The sequence below is a fragment of the Pavona decussata genome, unplaced genomic scaffold, assembly GCF_977016875.1.
Source record: "Pavona decussata unplaced genomic scaffold, jaPavDecu1.1 SCAFFOLD_49, whole genome shotgun sequence".
Lineage (NCBI taxonomy): Eukaryota > Metazoa > Cnidaria > Anthozoa > Scleractinia > Agariciidae > Pavona > Pavona decussata.
Window position 1 is genome coordinate 1,542,501 of NW_028145471.1, and position 22,500 is coordinate 1,565,000.

A 22,500-nucleotide genomic window follows, 5' to 3' on the forward strand; every position below is an offset into this window, starting at 1 on the left:
ATAATTGATTGGAAATGGGTATTGAATCTCGTGTGGCCGACACAAATGTCTCTTTTAGAAGGAATAAACCACTGACCTATCGGGGGTTTGGGACCGTTAGTTGGCGGTGGTGGAGTTACAATCCCACCTCCACCGCAAGATCCACCAACCAAGGAAAAGTCGTCAACGGCAATGTCTCCTTGCCAGTTATTTCCACGTACTCCTTCAAAAACAATCTGAAACCGGAAGGGACCAAGTTATGTTAAGCTGGTAGGTCAAATCACATGAATGCATGTTATGGTAATTGTATATGCCAAACAAAGGCACAAAAAAAGAAAAAGAACAACAACAACAACAACAACAAAAGAATATAAAGAGCAGAAAACATAAACAAAAAACACACACTCAAAACAACAAAAGAGTTTACACACTGTTTGTTGTCAGGGTATTATTGCTTTTATAACTGTATTGTCTCTTGAATAGTGCATGTAAGCACGTAGTTCAAAGAACTTCATGCAACATTAGTTCACATTGTTGAACGTTCAGGGACATTTTGGCCAGTGGGTATGAACAAGATATTTCAATGAGACGCCTTCTGTCCTCTATGTTTTTCGTACGGATTGGAAACTAAGAAGGGAAAGGTTGAGTATAGTATTAGTAGTGTTTATCACTCGTTATTCAGTAAAGTCACTAGCTACCCAGAATTAAAGATGACCCACCCTTGAATACATTACAATAGGAAAAAAAATAACAACAACAACAAAACAGTTTATATCTTAAAAATACAATTTCCAAGTCTAAGTATCCGCATTACACCAATGAAGAGCGCCACTATCAGAACAATATGAACAACAATGAGTTACTTCATGTTATCTTTTTCACGGTGAAATGTTATTACTAAAAATTGTCCATCTGGCCACAATTTTGGAACGTTAGATAAGCCCCATCCTCCCCTTCAAAAAACCTCCTGCCTTGTCCACAAATAAACGCCCGCTTGTTTGAGGATTTACGTTAAGTGAAGATTTTTTTATCTAAAAAGAAAGTTGGGCTTTCTATAAAACGCAGCTTTTTCTTTTCCAGAGGGAATGGGGTGTTTCCCATGTTACACCATTCAGCAATAATTATAAACATTACAACCTCTACTTCTGACTCATGACCCTATCAGCCACTGATGGTGTTGGGTTGCGAAAAAGAATTAGTGTTAGTTGGGCAAGAGATCTTCGAGAAAAGAGGAGGCTAGTGCAGGTATTTCATTACAGTTACACCCAAGAAGTCTCGAAGTGGTAAGCTCAATCGAGATTTCTGAGAATCCATAATATTAAGGCTTGTAAACAGCCAATAAGGAGTAAACAGTTGAAGATGACTCACATTTCCTTGTCCACTAATAGACACTTCAGCTTTCTTCCAAGCATTACCCTGAGACCCGCTCTTGGAGAAGACTTTTGCACTGCCAAGGTAGACGTTCAGATCTTTAACATCATTTCCATTCATGTGGTAATAGAAAGAGAGGCAAGCGGATCCCCCACTAAAGCTATTAAAGCTGATTATTGCCTTGTCACCAGTTTGGCGAGGACTTGATGTCTCGATGTAGATGTATAACCCTTGAACAAATAATAAAAGTATAACAGTTGCAAATTAAAATAATAGGAAATTTAATAGGAAATAATAGGAAAATCTATTTCTATCCAATCAAGAAAGGATGATCCTCACTTGTATGGGATGAAACGGTTGGTCTAAAATTGCTGTAAAAGAAGTATATACCAACAATATTTTTTAGAATACTTATCACTTGTTACCTCGCCAATCGAAGGTGAGAGTTTGACAGGGTCTGTCTACTATTATATAACATAATTCAATAAAACTTGCTTTCTGACTTTATGGCGTCTTTGGAAAGGTGCAAGGTGACAGGACGTTCCGGCAGCAATGCTAAACATTAATACTTTACATTTCTTAACTTTTTGGAAAACCAAAAAGAGCATCATTTGTTGAAATAACACTAGATCACAAACCAAAAAGTGCTATTAAGGAATGTATTCGTTGTTAAGAAAATACTTCGAAAAATTTTAAATGCACATACCTTTGCCAGAATGATCAGTCATAGGCCCAGTTCCAGACGAAGGAGTGCTGCCACTTCGAACCGTCCAGTCGAATTGATCAGAACTGGACTGAATCCAACCGCTACATAATCCGTTGTCGAAAGAGCATTTTACTGGTTTGACTGACCGAAGAAAATTTATGTTATCATCAACGTCATCATCATCATCATCATCATCAACATCAACATCATCATCCTTTGTACTATTAATAACCCCTATACAAACTTGCTTTATATTGGACGATTTTTTAAAAAAGAACCACCGAAGTTAAAAAGAAAGGTTCCCCCTCTCCTCATCCACCAAAATTTTTATCTTAAGTCACCTTTGCTTTCATGAAAATTATGTTTGCAGATGATTACAAGATTATTGGCAGTTTAAAGTTGGATTTTCAGATGAAGTAGCATGAAATGGGGGTCCACCGGGAAAGGTAAACAGGCTAACGCAATTCACCTGGCGGTTGGGTTGGTGGGACTGTTGTGGCAACGCCTCCGCCACCGTTGCATGATCCTTTCTTCAAAGAGACGTCATCAATAGCGATATCTCCCTGATAAGACGCACCCCTTTTGCCTTCGAAAATTATCTGGAAGTAAAACAATTGAAACAACCATATTGACATGATTTTCCTAACTGACTGCTAGATTTAATTAATTATGATAATCATCACGTTGACGTTTAGGCTAACCGAGCCCACAAGATGAAGTAGAGGGAGGGGTAGGAAAAAAAGCATCGATAAGTGTCACCGCGAGCTGTGAAACCTGACCCTGCTTTCAACAAAAGTGGTAAATCTCCTTCCCTTTTTATGAAAATGAACTGTTTATAACAACGTTACAGTTAGGCGGCGTAACTCTGTATAGGGTATAAATTGTATGCAAGTAATCCCCCATATAGGTCAAGATTGAGTGGGATAATTGTTTTATTACATACTAAGCTAAGCAGAATGTCGATGACCTGAGACAAGTAATTAGAATATTGTATATTTTAGTCCCTTATTAGCTTGGTTGATGTGTCCACCAGGTCCGTCGTTGTGGGTACAAATCTAATTCGAAGTACAAAATTAAACATAACTCATTTGTCTTATAATAGCATTATGGTTGCGTTCAGATGAACGCAGCATAGGTCTTTGTTGTAACCAGAAATAATTTCGGAATTTATCATACTTTAGTTTGGGTACTTCCATGAAAATTTATCTAACAACGAGTTGCACGAGTATAACATAACAGTTCACACTTTGTGTGACTTAATATTCCTGTAGTAACAAAATTTTTACAGCCCTGTTTTTCGAAATTTCTATTAGGAATTTAAAGGTTTTCCTCGTAACGTTTACATATTTAAGCTATTTTAACCTTTCTTTATTGGTTTTCTTCAGGTTTATTTTTTTTACGTTGGCGACTTCGCAGAATAAAATGTCGAAATTCTCAGGCCACCACCGTGGCATTTTACGGACCCCAAAAGTAACAGTTTTGGAAATTCTAAACATCTTCCAACTTCATTCTCATTGCTTTCATGGGCTTGAAAAAAAGGAATGAGAGTGGGCGTGTTAAGGAATTAACTTAGGCGCAGGCTAAATTAGTTTAAAGGTTGCGTGCAAATAAGAAGAGGAATGTAGATTTTAGACTATGCCACACCTCAGGCATATAAAAACCAGTACTTTCAACATTAATTCACGGATTGAGGCGGGTAAATTAATTTCTCCAATTGATGAATAAAATCTGTTATGAATGTTGTGATCCGAGTCCTTCAATTGACACTAATAGGGTTTTTTTCCTGGGTATTTCCCTGAATGCTTTGAAATGTAGTTTAAGTCCGTCAATAAATATGAGCCCTGGATATGTGGTATTTGAACTTAAGGGAGCCAGATAACTATAAAAAGCCATAAAACTGTCAAGAGGATATCATCGTTGTTTTAGTTATTTCCCATAGTTAATTACTAAGAGCTGGATCCTATTATCACGTTTAATATTAATGTATCTCACATTTCCTTGACCGTTAATTGACACTTCAGCTTTCTTCCACATGTTTCCTTGAGCACCTTTCTTAGAGAAGACCTTCGTATTGCCAAGATAGACGCTTAATTCGTCGATACTTGTACCAAACATATGGTAATAGAACGTGAGGCAGGCAGCTCCACCAGTATGCCCTGAGAGCATTAGCTTCGCCTTATCCCCTTGGACACGAGGGGACGATGTCTCAATGTAGGCATACGAACCTTAATATAAGAAGAAAAAGAAACGAAACAGGGAAACGCAAAATGAAGTGGACAATTATTTGAGATCATACGTAAGTTAATCACTGAAAAATTTTTACATTCACAATTCTCGGGATGTGATAGTTGCTGGCGCATTGCTCAAGCGAAAGCACACGTTTGGCTCAGTCGAAGGCTAAGCCTGTGTCAAAGGAGCTGTGAACACGAATAGCCCATCCACGAAATTTTTCTGATGGTTCCCTTTCAGGCATTCGATCTCCAATTGTTCAATAGATTTCTTACTCACCATAATCTACGTTAGTTTCTAACGCTGCTCAAGGGCCACGTGGTTGTTAGCTTTTAGCCATTAAGTGCCACCTCCTGGAATAAGGACGTCATCTTACTTTACCATTACGCTAATCTATAACCTGCACTTTCTGAGTATCCGAACTAGTAAACGGAAGGTCTTAGGTTCGACTCCTGTTGGGAGAACTCGGAGTTTTCTTTTTCCAAGTATGCCTGCATCAATGACTGAAAACAATATATCTGTCACATCCAAATTATTTAGGGAACGCTAACATGTGATATCATAGTTCTTAGGTTAGACGGCACGACAACCCATTACTGAAAACTCATAGAGTACTGCAAACTGTTTATATGATAATTATTTTTATCACTTGGAATTGCTAGAGTAGTATCCCCTGGCGCTATTATAGTACTGCGACATGTACTATACATTCCAAGTACACTTGTTGCTTCTTTATTGAGAAGCATTATAATCATTCTGGTGAAAGATGTTAAAAATGGCAAACATAATAAAGTTTGGGTCTATGAATAAACTACTGTCCGCCGATTGGTCTATAAAAGTATTACTAAGTATTACTAAGTATTGAGAAGCATTATAATCATTCTGGTGAAAGATGTTAAAAATGGCAAACATAATAAAGTTTGGGTCTATGAATAAACTACTGTCCGCCGATTGGTCTATAAAAGTATTACTCCATGGATTGTCATTTTTATTTACCTGCACCAGAATGCCCACTTGATGGTCCAGTTCCAGAAGATGGAGTGCTTCCACTTCGAATAGTCCAATCAAATTGGTCAGATTTGGACTGGCTCCAGCCAGCACAGAGACCTTTGTCAAAGTTACAACTGATTGGTCCTGAAACTATGAAACATAATAAATTATTTAGTTGCCACAGTTGGAAAGTTGCCACAGCGAAGGGAAATAAACCTTTTAACAGATGTATTATAGTTTTTCCTTCACCTCAGGCATCCGTTCACTCACCTCCACTCGGCTTTATCAACTTTTCAATTACCATATTGTTTTTTACTTGCAAGGTTTACCGAAGAAAGCGGTTCAAAGTGATGACTTCACCACAAAACTGATGGCAAGAACCTTACATATGAACAGAGCGAAATTACTGATGGATCAAACACTGGTTTTTTTTTTTATATACACGTGCATCACAACTCAAAGGAACAGACTGCACCTAAATGGTTTGTCATTTAACTGCTCTCATTCGGGTTCAATTCAACGTTTACCTGGAGGTTTTGTGCCTGGAGAACTGGTGGCTGGCAAGAAAATTTAAAGAAGAGACTATGAACATTTGTCATCAAATAGTTAGAATTTATTACATCTGCTACAGAAAAAGTACATCCACGTATTTTGTAATTCTCCACGGCTGATTAGTAAAATTAAAGTTGTCATTAATTAGTCATAAAGACGTAACTTTTAAACTTATAAATAATTGTCTGCTTCCGACCCCTGTCGTTGTTGTTGATCAGTGTTGGTTGCTGTTTTGTTTTGTTTTGTCTTTGTTCGTTATTTTTTTTAATTTGTATTGTTTGTCAATTTAAGAATTTCGCTGTTTAGGTGCAAATAATAAGCAGGGGAGGAGGGGGTGGGGTATAACGCAATTAATCAATATCTAACAATTAAATAACTGAGGTAAGGAATAAGTATTCCCCAATTAAACAGCAATTAGAAACGGTTTTGCTCATAGAGGAACAGTTCTTTTTCTTTGTGATAACTGATTCCAGATGTACCGGATATGTTAAATTCTGGCAGAGGAACTATAGCCTCATGGGATATAGAAAAAATAAACGAAATTTACCAGCGGTCATAGTAATTTGCGCATGTCATACAACTGCCAAGAGCCTATCATGATTGGATGTTGCAAATGCTTTACAAAAAAAAGAATACCTGTTTTACAAGAATAACGCAGGCTCATTTGCTGGGCGTCAATAGGGCTCAGACCTTTTCGTTGTCCAAAAGAAACCTGGAAAATAAAATTTAAAAAAGAAAAAAACAGTATTTCAAGAATTTCGATGAGAGATTTTTCTGCTCAGTATTCGAAAAGAAAGAGTAAAATCCGAAGAAGCAAAGAAAGAGAATTACAAAAACAAATAGATCATCTGATGAATGTGCTTAAAACAAACAAATCAAAAGAAAATATCGCACAACTATATCACCTCCGAGCTGAATAAAATAAGATCACGGAATATAAAACAAAGGGCGCCATTGTAAGGAGCAGGATTCGCTGGCATGAAGAAGGTGAAAAAAACACCAAGTACTTTTTAAACCTAGGAAAAATGCAGCATTCTAAAGCACATATAACCAAGTTGAAATACGATGGTAGGGAAATTAACGACTCAGACGAGATCTTGAGATCACAGAGACTGTTCCACAAGAACCTTTACACTGCTAGTTCGTGTGACGCAACATATAATGATTTATTTTTTGAGGATGCAAATTTGCCGAAACTAGACAAACCTGAACAAGACAAACTCGAAGATCCCCTTCGCAATGAGGAATGCTATAATGTGCTGAAAGAATGCGCTAAAGGAAAGTGCCCAGGGAGCGACGGACTTTCTGTAGAATTTTATTTGTATTTTGCTGGGAGAAGATATCACACGAAGTTTTAATTACGCACTCGATCGGGGACAAATGAACATAACTCAAAAGCAAGGGATCATTATGGTAATACCGAAAAAGAAAAAAGACAAATCTTATCTTGAAAATTGGAGACCTCTCACTTTACTTAATGTAGATTACAAGATCGCAACCAAAACTATAGCCCACAGAATTGCCAAGGTTCTTCCTAAACTAATCAATGAAGATCAAACTGGTTATGTAAAAGGTCGCTATATCGGTCAAAACATCAGACTTATACAAGACATTATGGAAGTAACTGAATTAGAAAACATACATGACATCGCATTATTCATCGACTTTAAAAAAGCGTTTGATACACTCGATTGGAACTTCCTGTTTAAGACGCTAGAACGTTTTAATGTCGGTCCTCAAATTCAACGATGGATTAAAACTTTTTACAACAATTGTTCTAGTTGCGTCATGAATAACGGATACGCTTCCGAGTTTTTTTAAAATTCAGAGAGGCGTACGACAAGGATGCCCGCTTTCCGGTGTTCTTTTTGTACTATGTGCAGAAATATTAGGAAATGCAATTAGACAAGATCAGACCATTAGCGGAATAAAGATTTTTAACAAAGAATTTAAAGTTTCACAATACGCTGATGATACTACCGCTTTTGCTGCTGACCTCGAGTCGGCTGAAAATCTGTTCAAGTTACTGGATGCATTCCAGAAGTGTTCTGGTCTCGAAATCAACAAAAGCAAAACTGAGGAATGTGGTTAGGTGCCAGTCGAAATAGAAAGACAAAGCATTTCGACATTACATGGCCCTCTGAATCGGTCTACGCACTTGGAATTCATTTTTCGTATAATAGAGAAATTTCTCATCAAAAAAATTTTGAACAAAAGCTCAGTTACTTCCATGAAAACTCTACTTAATATATGGTACCCCAGGAACCTCACATTATACGGTCGAATAACCATTCTGAAAACTCTTGCACTATCCAGACTTATTTATAACACCTCTATGCTATCATTTCCATCGTTTTTCATCACTACGGTAAGTCAAGCAATCAAATCTTTTATCTGGGGCAAAACAGTGAAAATTAAGCATTCGACTATGATAAGTCACATGGATAAAACGATTAAATGGCAGTAATCCGGCTACCAGGTGGAGTTACATTCCTCTGGCATATCTAGAAAACGTTGGTGGCCGTTTTATTTTTGAATGCAATTTCGATCTGAGAATCCTAAAAGCCCATATACCTATATTGATTTTTATAAAAAAGCCTAGGAAGCAAAAAACTAGTTTGCTCTACTCCTAAATCCAAAGAACAAATACTAGATGAAATTATCTGGAACAATAGGTTTATTAAAATTAATGGATCCTCAGTATATTACAAGCAGTGGCATGAAGCTGGCATTACTTAAGTCAGTGATATTTTCAAAGGCGACTCTTTCTTAACCTTTAATGACTTTGTATCCACATTTCGGTTAAAGACTAACTTTCTGAAATATTATGGCCTTTGCCACGCGATCCCTCAAGAATGGATTAATTTATTAAAAGGTAAAAGCGGTCCTATAACGAGTTCCATAAATAACAATAACAAACTTTCTCCCGACAAAATTTCTTGCAAAGTTGCAAACCAAATGTTTGTGCAAAAGAAATTCGAAAGACCTACAGCAGAGAGGAGGATAAAACAGGCTAACTTCGACAAAGAATCGATACGGCTCACTTACAGCATTCCCTTCAAAGTTACTAAAGACATTAGACTTGCTATCTTTCAGTTTAAGATCATTCATCATATTTTACCTACTAATGCCACTCTTTTCAGGGATTCGCTTGTTCAAAAGGAGCAATGCCACCTTTGTAACGAGAAACAAACATTGAAACACCTTTTCGTAACTTGCTCTTTTGTGCAGACTTTTTGGACTCAATTTTCCCTCTGGTGGAAGGGAAAAACCCCAAATTCAATCACTTTATCAGAACAAGTAATAATATATACGGATTCACTACGGAGATCTCTCTCGTCGCCTTGGCTTGAACCTCTGTTTAATTATTGCCAAATACTTCATCTATATTGCGTCACGAAGAGAAGAAGAGTATATCTGGGAAGTCTATTGTGCTTTTTTAAAGAGTCACCTTAAAATTGAAAAACACAAATCTAAGTTTCAAATAAGTCTTTGAGCCTTTTAATTTTAGTCCTTTTTTTTTTTTTGCTATTCTGCTTTGCAAGGCTGCCGTGTGCCAGCAAGTATTGTGTAATTGTGTAATTTGTTGCTTAAGTTTGTAGTTTTAAAGCATCATAAGTACTGTAAACATCGTTAGTACCGTATTGTAGGTATGTAAGTATTGTAAGTTATTAGCATCGTATTGCAAGTAACGATATAATTGTTAGTACCGGTGTTAGCTGTATTGTAACTTGTGTAGCTAGTTTGTTGTGTAGGTAACTATAGTTAAGTATGCTTCTTTTTTGTTTTGTGATGTAGTATCATATAGTAATATAATTAATGGAATGTACTGTTCTGAAGTACTCAATAAAGTGTTCTCAAAAAAAAAAAAAAAATTTCAATGATTGGGGGAGATTAGCAGATGGCACAATTATAAATCAATAAATAAATAAATTAATTAATTAATTAATTCAAGATTTTGTTATGTCATAATATGCTATTTTGAACATTTATAAAACCAGCATTTGGGTGGAATGAGAAACTTCGTTTCATTCAATAATGAAATAAAGTTTGTGAAAGGTCGATTACCGTCAATGTGATCGACGCTAGATCGCAGAATGCAGTGGGGCTTTGCCGAAGTTTCCGGCCTTACCGTACATTATTGAATACAAAACTTGTTCTTACCCCAGACTTTTTGGAGACAATTGTTGGCTTGCCGTTTTTGGAGAAAGCTTTTGCACTGTAATGCATCACTGAGCCATAGTCATAGGGTGTTCCAAGAGAGTTGATGGTATTCGTGCCATATCTTTTAAAGTTGTGCTTGTTTGCTATGAAGCAAAGGAAAGAATGATTACACAGATCTGCTTATACTCGGCTAACAGAGCCATTGTAACACATCTCCAGAAATTTGTGACAGCTTCTTCTTTTCAGCTCTATGAAAATTAGTCCGATTATTTAACTTTTCCATACAGAAGGTTGTTTGAGAAATAAATGAACAGTATGCAACGATGTTTTAACGTCAGTTCTCCCTCGCGCACAATGGGTCACGTTTTTTCTTTGTATTCCAGATTACTAGAAGTCTGTTTTGTGCTATTCTTGTCGTATTATAGTAGGTGCCCACAGCAAAAAAAACCCTTTTGCTTTTTAAAATGGGCGACCACGAATAACGCACTATGCGGTTAATTTATTTCTCATATCAACGTTGCATAATTATGCGATTCCATAAGTCGTGTCACGTGACATTCCGAAAAGCGTCTTCTGATCTCTTTTGCAAAATAAATTAGTGACATCTAGCCGTATCTCTTGGCTTGTTTGTAATGAACAAATATCGCACCCCCGCACTTTTAAGAAAAAAGATTTTTATAGCCAACTCCCGCTCAAGGTGCCTCAAAAGAAAACAAATCTATCATCTCATATCAAACGTGCGCTCATGGAATAATTGCTGATTAACTTCATCTGATCGCGTTTTGAGATATTTGTTTTCTCTCACTCTGGAATACGGTCAACAGAACGTAACCTTAAAAAACTGACATCGTGACAGCGACAAGGTCCTGCGATCGTCTGCGATCGTGACCAGTGACATCTCGAATGGGATGAACCCTTGAAAACCCATTGATATTTATTTTATGAAAAACACGACACTCCTGCGTTTTACAACAGACATGTTTCCTCACTGCTTTTATCTAGACCATTGATATTTGTACCTACCTTCACGTATGTTTTCCCACATGATTGTCACATAGTTGTCGCGATCGGGTCGCGATTGTTCATGAAAGAAACCCAGCGCATGTCCTGGATATAAAAAAAAAAGTTCACCAAAAATTACTCGGGTGATTTGTTTAATTTATCTTTACTCGCTCACGTCTACGGCGGTGATATTTCCCCTCGTCTCTGTAAGCAGTTTTCCCATTCTAACGCATGACTGAAAAATGTATCGTGAGTAAATAAATATTTAAGTTGTATAGATGATATGTACTTATCATCCATGCTATGTAAAGGCAAAATTACGATCAAGTTTGACATATTTAACCCTGAAAGATTAGAATTGTTTTTATTACCCAGTTCGTGAGCTACAATGCCGTTGTACCAGCACCCAGAAGCCAATGAGAGTTGCTGCTTTTTGCCTGTTCTTCCAACATACGACCAACACCTAAAAAACAAAGGTTAAATTAGTTGTACTACTTCATTAATCGCCGCGGAGAGCACGAAGCATGTTGCCACTGTTTTTTGTATTTCTATGTATGTGTGCATTTCTGTGGGATAATTTGTTTGCTTTCTCTGCATACAGCCCGGTCAAGCGCGATGGCCTTGTTTAGTTCTTCTTTTCTGAAAGATTCCGCATGGAACTTCCTTTCTAGAGCCCTCAATCCGAGCATTACAATGGCCGGTATCCTTACACCTGATCTTTGCAGACCAATGGAAATGAAGTCAAAATACTAAAAGCTAGATACATCTGTTCATGTTCATTCTGTTCATACATCCATTCTCATAGATCACTATACCACTCGCACTTGAAAATAACACTATCGAATGAAAAATTAATGAACTCAAAATGCTCAAAGTTAAATTCATTCCTTGTCATAAATTACTCTGCAACTCAGAATTGAAAATTGGTCTGGTGAGAGGAAAAGTGAACTCAAATGCTCAATGTGAGATTCATTCATTCTCATCCAGTTACAAAGGGAAGAAAAAGCTGGTCAAAACGAACTAATTTCATGTGGCTGGTTGCCATAATGACAATTGCGTTCATTCTGTTATGTAGTCATCTATGCTACTAGTTTTCATGGTTATACTATTGCATTTACCCAGATCCTCTAAATAGTGAGATGTATGCAATTTCAGTGGACCGTTTCTTAAAGCGGACACATGTCTTCTGCTCCCACTCTTGCATGGCACTCCGGATAACCGCCATTGCCTTAGATTCTGAGCCTGAAAAATTACGTAGAATGTACAAATGCATTGAGCTAGCGAACTACTTTCTGTGTGCCTAACTTAAACCTTAATGCATACAAAGGTTCCAGTCATCCATTTAATAAAGACACTGCATGTGATAAGTTACAGCCCTTGCAGTTAATGTAGCATGGTAGACCCAACTGTTTGTATCACCACAATGCTACTGACTCTTTCGCAGAAAGTGTTTGAAATTTCTTGAAATATGCTTGAAATATGCTTAATTTAGAAATGGAATATGTATTATGATAACGCTTTCCTTCACTTAGTGTTAATTTTTTCACGACGATTTCACAGATTTTTATAAGAAACGCGCAAAAATTATATTGACAATCGCAGAATATTGCTACATTTAATTGATCCAAAAGCAAGACAACTCGGGAGTGATATCATCGATAATTTTTGGAGCAAAGAACATTTACCACATTTGATCTTTGTTAATTTTGCATAAAATAAAAAAGACGAACTTTAAAGGGGATCCCCAAGTTTTCAAGCTGGAATCGATATCCACCATGATCATGTGTAGCTAAACGAAGTAATTAATAGTTTCCATTCACCACCATTTTTTCTACAATCCTGGACCATGGTAATTAATTTAGCATTCTAATCATGCAAATGCATCTTTCAGGTTTATTCCCAGTTACTTTAAAACTAACTCAGTGACGAATCAATCTCGTAGGGTACGACAGCTCCTGGCCATTTCCCTGTTGTAATTGAGCCTCTGACGTCACCATCACTATCAATCATTACTTGCTGTTCGGGAGTTAAGCGCATGTCCCCCTCAACGAGGCTACCGTCTCTTCCGATGAGTTCAACATTTTCTAAAGAGAAAAATTGGACGACAACGGCTTGTAGTCACGTTAGCAAAAAAGTGCATAGACAAATTAAGAGTATTAGGTTATTAAAGGAAGAATAAAAGAAATTCAAATGGAATGAGTTACATGAAGACGTGCGTTTTACGCGCTGTGCTCCTGCTGTGGCAAAACAAAGTGTTTACAGTTAAGTTTAACTTAGAAGCATGGTAAAGACGGGATGTTTGAAATCAAGTGGCGTAGTTGCCTTATAGCCAGTAAAAGACACAGTTCAGTGGCATTGTATCGATGAAACTGAATTACGCTTTTTTAAATGAACGCTTTGACAATTAAAAGCAAAAGAAAGCTATCTCCTTCTGTGTGCTACATGTTTTAACATAAATCTAGCGGAAAACAGTGATTTTAATTAAAGTCAGTTTTAGTTGGAAAAGGAGTAATATTGAGAGTGAACATATGTATTAAAACATATGAAGTAAATGTTAAATGTATATACATTTCTTAGTCTTACCATCAGGGTTTGAGGCCAAAACAGCCACCAGAAGGCCGCAAAATAGTAGAAGAGCCTTCATAGCAATCCCAAGACTTTTGCACTTAAGGAAATCGCAAGTACGGGCTTTTATCTCGTTAGTCACTGCCATTCAAAATGAACTCAGAGTATTACACAGAAACACCTGCAACAACTGCTTAAACAGTAATTTACAATCGCAACGAGGGTTGTCATGATAAAAATGACATCAAAATGTTAGTGCAAGTTGGAAGATAGTAAATATTCCGTTATACATAATAGAAATATTGTTGTTTCCTGAAAGTCTGTTAAGGCAGCTTCCCACGTTTATCGTGCAAAGAGAGCTTCTGTTTACATTTACTTCATGGTCGATTAAACAGTCAGGTTTCTAACAGATAGGAAAAACGATTGTGTCATTGAAAACCACGATAAGAACTTGACGGGAAACGGAGTTTAAACGATCTTGGTGCTTAGGTGGTTGAACAGAGAGAGCAATTGATTGCTCCATGGAAAAGGTGGAAGTCAGAGGCCTTGCAAATTTGTCTTTCAATGAAGTGGTTTTAATTATAAAGTGGTTTGACTCCACTGAATTGTTCTAAAGGTGTCAAACAGTATATGCCTTAGTCGGATCAGCTTTTTAAATTAAATATTATTGTTTCTAACGGTTTCTTAACATTTTTTAAGAAACGTAGATATAGAATTTTTTTTTCAAACGATAGACTGATCACAATATCCACATATAGGTGACTATATGAAAAAGTTCTTGGAAATTTAAAAAGTGCTTCCCAGCTCACTCCATAAGAGACGCCTTCTTTAATCCAATTTTTGCGGCGTGTTTTTGCGCTGCTTTAAGGTGCAATTTCAAATCAGCTGTGTAGACGTAGCAATTTAGATGCCTTTTTTGTGAAAAAGCCTCGAAAAGCGCCACTAAAATTGCATCAAGCCTCACCTGTGCAAACGGCCGTTTATGAACAAAGGTTTCCAATAACTGGTATCAGATGAAACTTTATTAAAGATGGGCGCAAACCTTTATTCTTCTTGGAGTTTTGTTAGTTTTTTTCACAAATGTAGCTTTTCTTAGATCAAGAATGTAAATAGGCTTCTGTTTGTTGTTTTGGCATTTTAACGTGAAACTTTTAAAAACACTAACTGTTTTGAGCACTGAAAAAGTACAAATTTTTGGGTCCCACGAGAAACTAAACGAACTGAGTCTTCGGTTGATTATTCTAAACATGATGCAGTATTATATCAAATATCTTTTTCACCAGCATACCAATCGTTCGAGTAAATCACTCATGTTAAGGCCTGCTGATAATTATAATAAAAACTGAATTATGGACGGAATTTCGTAAATTTAACTTCATATTTCAATCTCAATTCCCCTTAACTTTTGTTTCTAATTTTGTCTTTTTCGCTTCTCAAAAATCTCTAAACTGCTCTTGATCCCGTTTTGAAATGTCGAGCGAGAGAACTAATTAAAAGTGCGACGCCAGCTCGGCGAGATGGAAACGAGCAAAAAGCGCTTTTCACTCGTGTCCTTTTTCTTTTTGTTCGCTCTCTCGACCATTTATAAATGGGCAGCTAGCAGTTTTAAAACACTTTAAAAAACAACAAGTCACAACATTCACTTTCTAGACGGTTTCTCTTTGGGAAAAATTTAACAAGTGTAGAAATTTAACAAGACCTTCCTACGCAGATAGTTTTATGTCGTTTGTATTACATCCTCCCCCTAAATGTGGTGATTCGAAGCCAACACGCCCCAAAATATCCCGATAGTCCCGTTATTCAGATCTCGATTTTACTGATACAAACTGCAATCTTAACACCGTTCGTATTATGGGCTTCACATTAGTTATATTTTCCTTTACTAACTCGTATATGCGGTTATGAATTTCAATTAATTATGAAGGACAATAAGCTAAGCGAAACTCGCACCATAGTTGCATCCAGGAAATACAACAAACGTGCAATTGCTAACGTTAAGGAAGGCCTGGAAGGGAACAATAACGGAATTTCAATGAAATTCGAAATAGAATGAACACCGCAATATACATTTTACCCCTATGAAACTACTGAGAAATAACCGCAGCGCTCAACCCTAATATGTGAACACGCAGATAGATCAAGGAAGTGGTATACAGAAAAAAAATTGCTTAAAATCTTATCCAAACGAAAATGATCTTCGGTCAATGTCACATAACATTTAACAAACAAATACACCAAGTCAAATGCCACTCCGCGTTCGACGGTCTGCAAAAAGAGGTCATCTAAAGTAAACGATTTTCTTCAATATCTTTGAACTATCCCATTGATTTATTTTTAATTTGAAAAAAGGTGTTGCTAAAGCACCGGCAAATTTCGCTTCATAAAGTTCATCCAATAAAAAAGATAATTGTCTTTGAAATCTGAATTTTATGGCGATTTGTTAGCCATCTTCAATGTATCATATTATAAATGATATTTTAAACAAATTGTTGTCACTTCATAAATTGTCCAATCATACTCTATCCTTTCTCATATATATTTTTTTTTTTTTTGCTGAAACGGCGAAACTGAAATTTTGGGGATCTTAGTAACAACAACATTGTTTTAGCAAGGTTTTAGCAGGGTTTTGAAATTTGGTAACATTTAAGTAAGAAAGCACCATTGATTGTGATGCCTGTAACTCGAATGTCATAACAATTTACTAGCTTTATTCTAAAATATATTAAAAACCTACTAAATATACTAAAAATCAACCTCTTGACTATTTATGAATTGATTTTGCCGACCCCATTCCGCTGGCATTTTCTCAATTTTGCCTGGATTTTGTCTGACAAATATGTCATTCCGAATAATTTGTTTGCGATTACTATTTGACACTTTCAGAGAGAGCGTCCGGGGTTATCGAAACATGTTATTTAATCTATTGCTGTATAAAGCTGAAGATTTATGGCGAGCTGCGATACTCAAATTTATTTAATAATTAATGAAGAGAGAAAAAAAAATCTCTATCTCGAAGGACGTTTGTAAATCTGATCTTAAAATTTCGTGAACTTTCGATTTGAATTTCTCGAAGGATTATGAATGGTTTTAGGAGCTCTACCAAACGCTCTAAAAGAGTATATCGTCCGCTTCCCAAACACTTTCATTTTGTTTAATTCTACTTAATAAAAAGTAGACGGGGTTCTTCAAATTACTCCGCAGAGACACAAAACGTCTGGACAAAAGACAACCGACTTTAGCCTGGTCTGAAAGATACTATCTTAAAACTGGAACATAAACGGAGTTATTGCAGTTATTTAAAACAGCCGAGAGGCAGGTTTCTTTTTTTTAACCGAGCAGTAAATAACCATTTCAGTATGTAAATGAGCCTTACAGTAATCTGTATATTTTCCATATATGGTCAGATTTTTTATCGTTTTAAAATAGTGATCGAATCCTACGTAAAGGCAGCCTTCAGTTCTACCTCGAGTTAAACCTGAAACACGAGTTTTAGTTTCTACGCTTCCCCCTTATTTCAAAAGTTAGAATATATATAAGTTTTCTCTATTAACCATATTATAAAAACAAGCAATCTCATCGCCGTTTGTCTGTATAATTTCAGATTTGCTTAAGCTGGAGTCTTCTGGCTGAATTCCGGTCTAAATGTGAAGTTATAGTTGATAAATTAAGCTCGAAAGTTTCCGGATATAAACAAACCACGAAATGAGGATCGAAAGTCACAGCTCAGCGCTTATTTCGTTTTTAATTGGTCGAAATTATCACGAGACACTTTCGAAATTTTGCCAAGTATTTTTCTTCCTTTTAAATCAAACTTCCTTACAGAATTCTCACCAAATCAAAGCAGTGCCTCCTGGTGTATTCACCGTGTATGCTGCCAACGTTTAAAAAAAATGGCAGCGTTTGTATCCTTTGCCTTGATCATGCTTGCTTTTGGTGCAGTCACTTCAAAGAAAGTCCACTTCAAAAATTGTCCTTCACAACAACAGCGTGGTGAAATCCTCTCCGTGGATATAACTCCCTGTGATGATGATCCTTGCGTTTTCAAACCTGGAGGAAACGAGTCTCTTACCGTGAGGTTCATCCCGCGAGAAGTTGTGCAAAGCGGGATGATCAATGTGTACGCCATTAAATGGGGGATGCGCATACCGCTGCCTTTACGGAACAGGGATGTCTGCAAAGGATACGGATTAACCTGTCCTCTAAAGAGTGGTGACCCTGTACAGCTTACAATTACTGAGGAGGTCCCAGAGTACTGTCCATCTGGTAGTTACGAGTTTGAAGCTGTCCTGGAAGATCAGAATCGTGACACCGTTGTATGTGGAACCATTGACTTGAAAATCGCATGAAAGACAATTCATGACATTGAAACATAACATGTGTGATAACCGTTTTACCTTTCAGGGCCGTGCTGTATTAACGGTTGATGAATAATTTTACATTCGAATCAATTTTTAGTTGGAGTAAGATTTCTTTTCTGTAGTGTGTAATTGTGACAGAATTAGTCAGCGATATATAGGAAACTGGTGCAAATATATTGTCAAGGTATATTTCGTTTGACGTCGCAAAATAATCTAATAAATTGTCATTAACATGGCTTAGAGTATCTCAGTTTTTTTTTCTAATCAAGTCATTGTTATGATGCCGAGGTATTCAACACAGGTTTATACCTGTCTTACCTACAGGATAAATAAACACGCTGAATGGGTTTGAATCATTTACATTCCAAATTCGATCTTTGCTGGCATGATTGTTTAAGACTCGAACTGATTAGCAATTCACTGAGTAAGCAAACAGAAAATTTAGTTAAAAGGTCAACCTTCAGTCGAAAGTAAAATAAGATAAACCTGCTTCAAACAATTCATGCAAAAGCTGCAACATAGTCTACAGTCACTTTTGGACGGGCTTAGATATCGTCTTAGTTTAAATTAATTTCCAATGTATTTTGTTTTTCTATTTAATGGACAATTAATAAGACAGTTGATTCGTAGCATGTTCTTAACAGAAGGATTTTTATTTCCTTCAATTTATTAACAATTTGTACTAATAAAGAGAACAAAGACCGAAGATGCATATGGCTTATAAACTAATAAAGGCGTGATTTAATCAACTAATAATTTGAAACTACATCTTTCTTTATTTTTTATCTCCCAGAAACATGATTTGGATGGTGGGTAGGCCGAATTTTCCCACAACTTGGCGACGAAATTTTTTTAACTCTTTTAGTCGTAAGTTTGGCATTCATTTCGGAGTGCATTCACACGCTCTTTTCGTGAGGCATTAATTAAATTACTTGGACCACAATCTCATGTGATGAAACTGTGGATATCACAAATAGCACAACTTGCATCCCTTGCCCCAACCTAGAACCCGTGTAAATCACGGCTCAGCTGTTTACAGGGTTCCATATGGAAAACCTGTGAAGAAAGACGTATAATCGTTTGATGCTCTTGAATTAAAAATTGGGTTGAACTATTCGCTTCTACACTGTACAGAAAATTAAATCGTCAATTGCTTTACGCGCGGAGCGACCGCGGTCACTAAAACAGGAGAGGTATAAGAAAAAAGACGTTTCTTTTTGCTTCGAGAAAGTCGCTCTACATTTCGTTACTTAAAAGCTGCAATATAACCTCCCCTTCGCCCTCCTTTCCCACTCAAGTTCCGATTGTTTAATCAGAGAGTGCTTATCATCCGAGTCAGAGTACTCGACGGGAATGGAACACAAGGCCTTCGGTAAGCCGGTCAGATCCGGCTCTAACCATGCACTGAGATGCTTGAAGACTTGTGGCTAGGTCTGCTTTTAAAAAAGGAAATACATTGGACATGTATGTTTTTTATTGAGGCAAAAAGGCCTTACATAAACCATGGTGATGAATATTTCATCGATTTTTTAGGTATCACAGAGAAACAATTTTACGCTGCAAGGAAGCGCAAGGGAAATCTTGCTAAACGTTGTGTTTATACAAATGAACCATTGTTAGTTTACGTTCAAGTGGCTGAAATGGGTCAGAGAATGAATGCCAGCGCACAACCCTAATATATATGAACGCGCAAACCGGGAAGTTGTTTACAGAGAACGTTTTTGTTCGAATCTTGCCCAATCGAAAAATGGTTTTCGGACATAAGTCAATGTAACATAACATTTAACAAAGAAATAAACTAAATCGAAAAGTCCAATGTCGCGCCGCATTGGGTGTTGTTCAAAAAAGGGGTCAACTATTGGAAACGATTTCCTCTCATAATCCTGAGCTATCTCGATTGTTATATTTTTAATTTGAATACCTTCTTTACTAAAAAAAAAAAAAATAATAATAATAATAATAATAGTAATGAGAATGACAACAATAATAATAATAATAATAATAATAATAATAATAATAATAAATAAATAAATAAATAAAAGGTGTCGCTAAAGCACTGGCAGATTTCGCTTCATAAGTTCATCCAATAAAAACAATAATCTGTATTTTATGGCAATTTGTTAGCTATCTTCAACGTATCATCAATGCCAATATATAATATTTTAATCAAATTCTTATGCGAAGAAGAAGTGAGTCAGAAAAGCATTTTAACTATGAAAAAATTGCGATAAAATATTTCTTAAAATCATTTTAAGATTAAAAACATTGCTAAAAAACGACGACGTTTCCACATTAGCTAAACGTCATTATCAAGTCAAAACATATTTGTTAGTAGTTTTCCACTACTAGTAATCTGTATTTTATCCATATATGGTCAGATTTTTTATCGTTAATAGTGGTCGAATTCTACGCTTGCAAAAGCAGGCTTAAGTTCTAACACGAGTTAAACCTGAAACACAAGTTTCAGTCTTTACCTTTCCCAACTTGTGACAAAATAAGGTCTCCACACCGTCAGTCAAAAAATCACAATATATAACTTGTTTTCTCCATTAACCATGTCATAAAAGCCACCAGTCTCATCGCCGTCACTCGGTATAATTTCAGATTTTCTTAAGCCGGCGGCTCCTGACTGAATTCCGGTCTAAATGTGAACTTTTAGTGGAAAAATTAAGTGTGAAATTTTCGGGTATGGAACGAAACATGAAATGAGGATTGCCGGAAACTCACATCTCAGCGTTGATTCCGATTTTAATTGGTTGAAATTATCAGGAGACACTTTCGCAATTTTTTACTGAAGCGTTAATTTTTGCTTCCTTTTATAATAAAATCCTTACAGAAACTCACTAGATCACAGCATTGCCTCTTGGTGTATTCGCCTTGTAAGCTACCGGCAAAGTTAAAACTAAAAAAAAAATGGCAGGTTTTGTATCCTTTGCCTTGATCATGCTAGCTATTGGTGCAGGCACTTCAAAGAAAGTCCATTTCCTAAATTGTCCTTCACAGAAACTGCTTGGTGAAATCCTCTCCGTGGATATAATTCCCTGTGACGATGATCCTTGTGTTTTCAAACCTGGAGGAAACGAGTCTCTTACTTTGAGGTTCATCCCGCGAGAAGTTGTGCAAAGCGGAATGATCTATGTGTACGCCGTAAGATGGGGGAAGAGCTTTCTGCTGCCTTTACGGAACAGGGATGTCTGCAAAGGATACGGATTAACCTGTCCTCTAAAAAGTGGTAACCCTGTACAGCTTACAATTACTGAGGAAGTCCCCCAGCAAAGTCCATCTGGTAGTTACCTCTTGGAAGTTCTCTTGTTAGATCAGAATCATAACATCGTTGTATGTGGAATCGTTGACTTCAAAATTGCTTGAATGGCGACTTATGACATTAAAGCAAAACATGTGTGATAACACGTATGATGAATAATTCTACAGAAGAATCAATTTTTGTTTACAGTAAGGTTTATTTTCTGTAGTGTGTAATTTTGACTGACTCAGTCAGCGATAGGAAACTGGTGCAAATATGTTGTCATGGTATCTTTCGTTTCGTTTGCAGAATAATTAAGAAAATGTAATTCACATGGATTCGAGTATCTCTTTTAACCAATTCATTGTTATACAGGTTTAAAGCTATCTCACAGGATACTGAAATAAAACGCTGAATGAGTTTCAATTACTTGGGATTTACATTCTAATTTCGAGCTCTGCCGACGCCATTGTTTAAGACTCACGTTGAATAGCCATTGAGGACCATTGAGTAAATTAATAAACATGAAATTTAGTTAAAAGTTCAAACTTCAGTCGAATACAGAATAAGCGAAACCTGCTTCGACAAGGTCGCTATACATTTTGTCACTTAATTATTTTCTCTCCCTCCCCACTTCTGCCCATGCACTCAAGTTCGAATTATTAATTTTAATAATCTTGTCATTTATAAGCTCCGCTTTAAGCACGTTTCCCTGATTTCTATGCGATTTCATTTATTCCTGCTTAACGGCGGTTTAGAGGTTATTTTCAGTTTATAAAGGAAAGTATCGGTTATCAATTTTTTATCATGTTACGTGAGTGAAACAAAGATAAAAAATCGACTGGAATCAACCCTTCGGCCTTCCACCGCCTTATGCCCCAGGGGTCTCGGCTCTCCTACTAGGTACCAGGCCTAAGCAGACGCTAAACCACTGAGCTACACCCCCCGACAAGTTTTATTGACGGAAAAACTATAGTATTTAAACCATTGTCAGTTTATTGCCTATGACGAAATATTTAAAAATGCTTTGAGCTGTTTAAATTGGCCAAGAGTAAGTGTTTAAATTTCAGTTACCATGATCAGTAATCATTTCATACAAAACCATAAGCCGGCCAGAAAATCGAAAGGAGATCCACACGACTAGACCTTAACCCGGTTTTTGTAACAGGAAGCAATCCTGGTTGGGATGCTAGTCAATGCCATGGCTACCCCCAGCGGCATGCCAGTAGTACCTAGTTATACACTGGGATGAGAGGAAACAAAATGGAGGAATATTTTCCTGCATAAAGAAATAACACAGCGGCTAGACTAGGCCTTTAACCACCGACCTTAAGATCTGA

At 36.7% G+C, this 22,500-nt stretch overlaps 3 protein-coding genes across 12 annotated transcripts in view; 1 reads left to right on the forward strand and 2 right to left on the reverse strand.

Annotated features, from left to right (window-relative positions):
* The window catches only part of LOC146481562 (enteropeptidase-like), a 20,979-nt gene extending 3,744 nt beyond the window's left edge, over window positions 1-17,235 (reverse strand). The window contains exons 1-14 of the mRNA XM_085108330.1: window positions 17,124-17,235; window positions 12,913-13,077; window positions 12,112-12,235; window positions 11,365-11,456; window positions 11,015-11,098; window positions 9,992-10,134; window positions 6,464-6,539; window positions 5,803-5,832; window positions 5,282-5,425; window positions 4,049-4,281; window positions 2,526-2,655; window positions 2,057-2,197; window positions 1,348-1,580; window positions 77-215 (exon numbers count right to left, since the gene is read on the reverse strand). Coding sequence (XP_084964456.1) covers window positions 77-215; window positions 1,348-1,580; window positions 2,057-2,197; window positions 2,526-2,655; window positions 4,049-4,281; window positions 5,282-5,425; window positions 5,803-5,832; window positions 6,464-6,539; window positions 9,992-10,134; window positions 11,015-11,098; window positions 11,365-11,456; window positions 12,112-12,235; window positions 12,913-13,030 — 1,687 coding nt within the window. The 5' untranslated portion in view covers window positions 13,031-13,077; window positions 17,124-17,235. The remainder of the gene's footprint in view (window positions 1-76; window positions 216-1,347; window positions 1,581-2,056; window positions 2,198-2,525; window positions 2,656-4,048; window positions 4,282-5,281; window positions 5,426-5,802; window positions 5,833-6,463; window positions 6,540-9,991; window positions 10,135-11,014; window positions 11,099-11,364; window positions 11,457-12,111; window positions 12,236-12,912; window positions 13,078-17,123) is intronic.
* A 93-nt stretch (window positions 17,236-17,328) lies between these two features.
* LOC146481563 (mite group 2 allergen Gly d 2.02-like) lies at window positions 17,329-18,151 on the forward strand. The gene has a single exon (XM_085108332.1). The coding sequence runs from the start codon at window positions 17,449-17,451 to the stop codon at window positions 17,902-17,904; it is 456 nt and encodes a 151-aa protein (XP_084964458.1). The 5' UTR covers window positions 17,329-17,448; the 3' UTR covers window positions 17,905-18,151.
* Window positions 18,152-21,932: 3,781 nt separating this feature from the next.
* LOC146481564 (prolactin-releasing peptide receptor-like) overlaps window positions 21,933-22,500 on the reverse strand; it is a 36,421-nt gene continuing 35,853 nt past the window's right edge. For all 10 annotated transcript variants that reach the window (XR_014864446.1, XR_014864442.1, XR_014864443.1 and 7 more), the window contains one exon: window positions 21,933-22,500. This exon is cut by the window's right edge and continues 582 nt beyond it. The gene's annotated coding sequence lies outside the window, so the exon portion shown is untranslated.

Excerpts from the sequence above, each read along its gene's own strand:
- LOC146481563 (XM_085108332.1), top strand. The coding sequence starts at position 17,449 with ATGGCAGCGTTTGTATCCTTTGCCTTGATCATGCTTGCTTTTGGTGCA.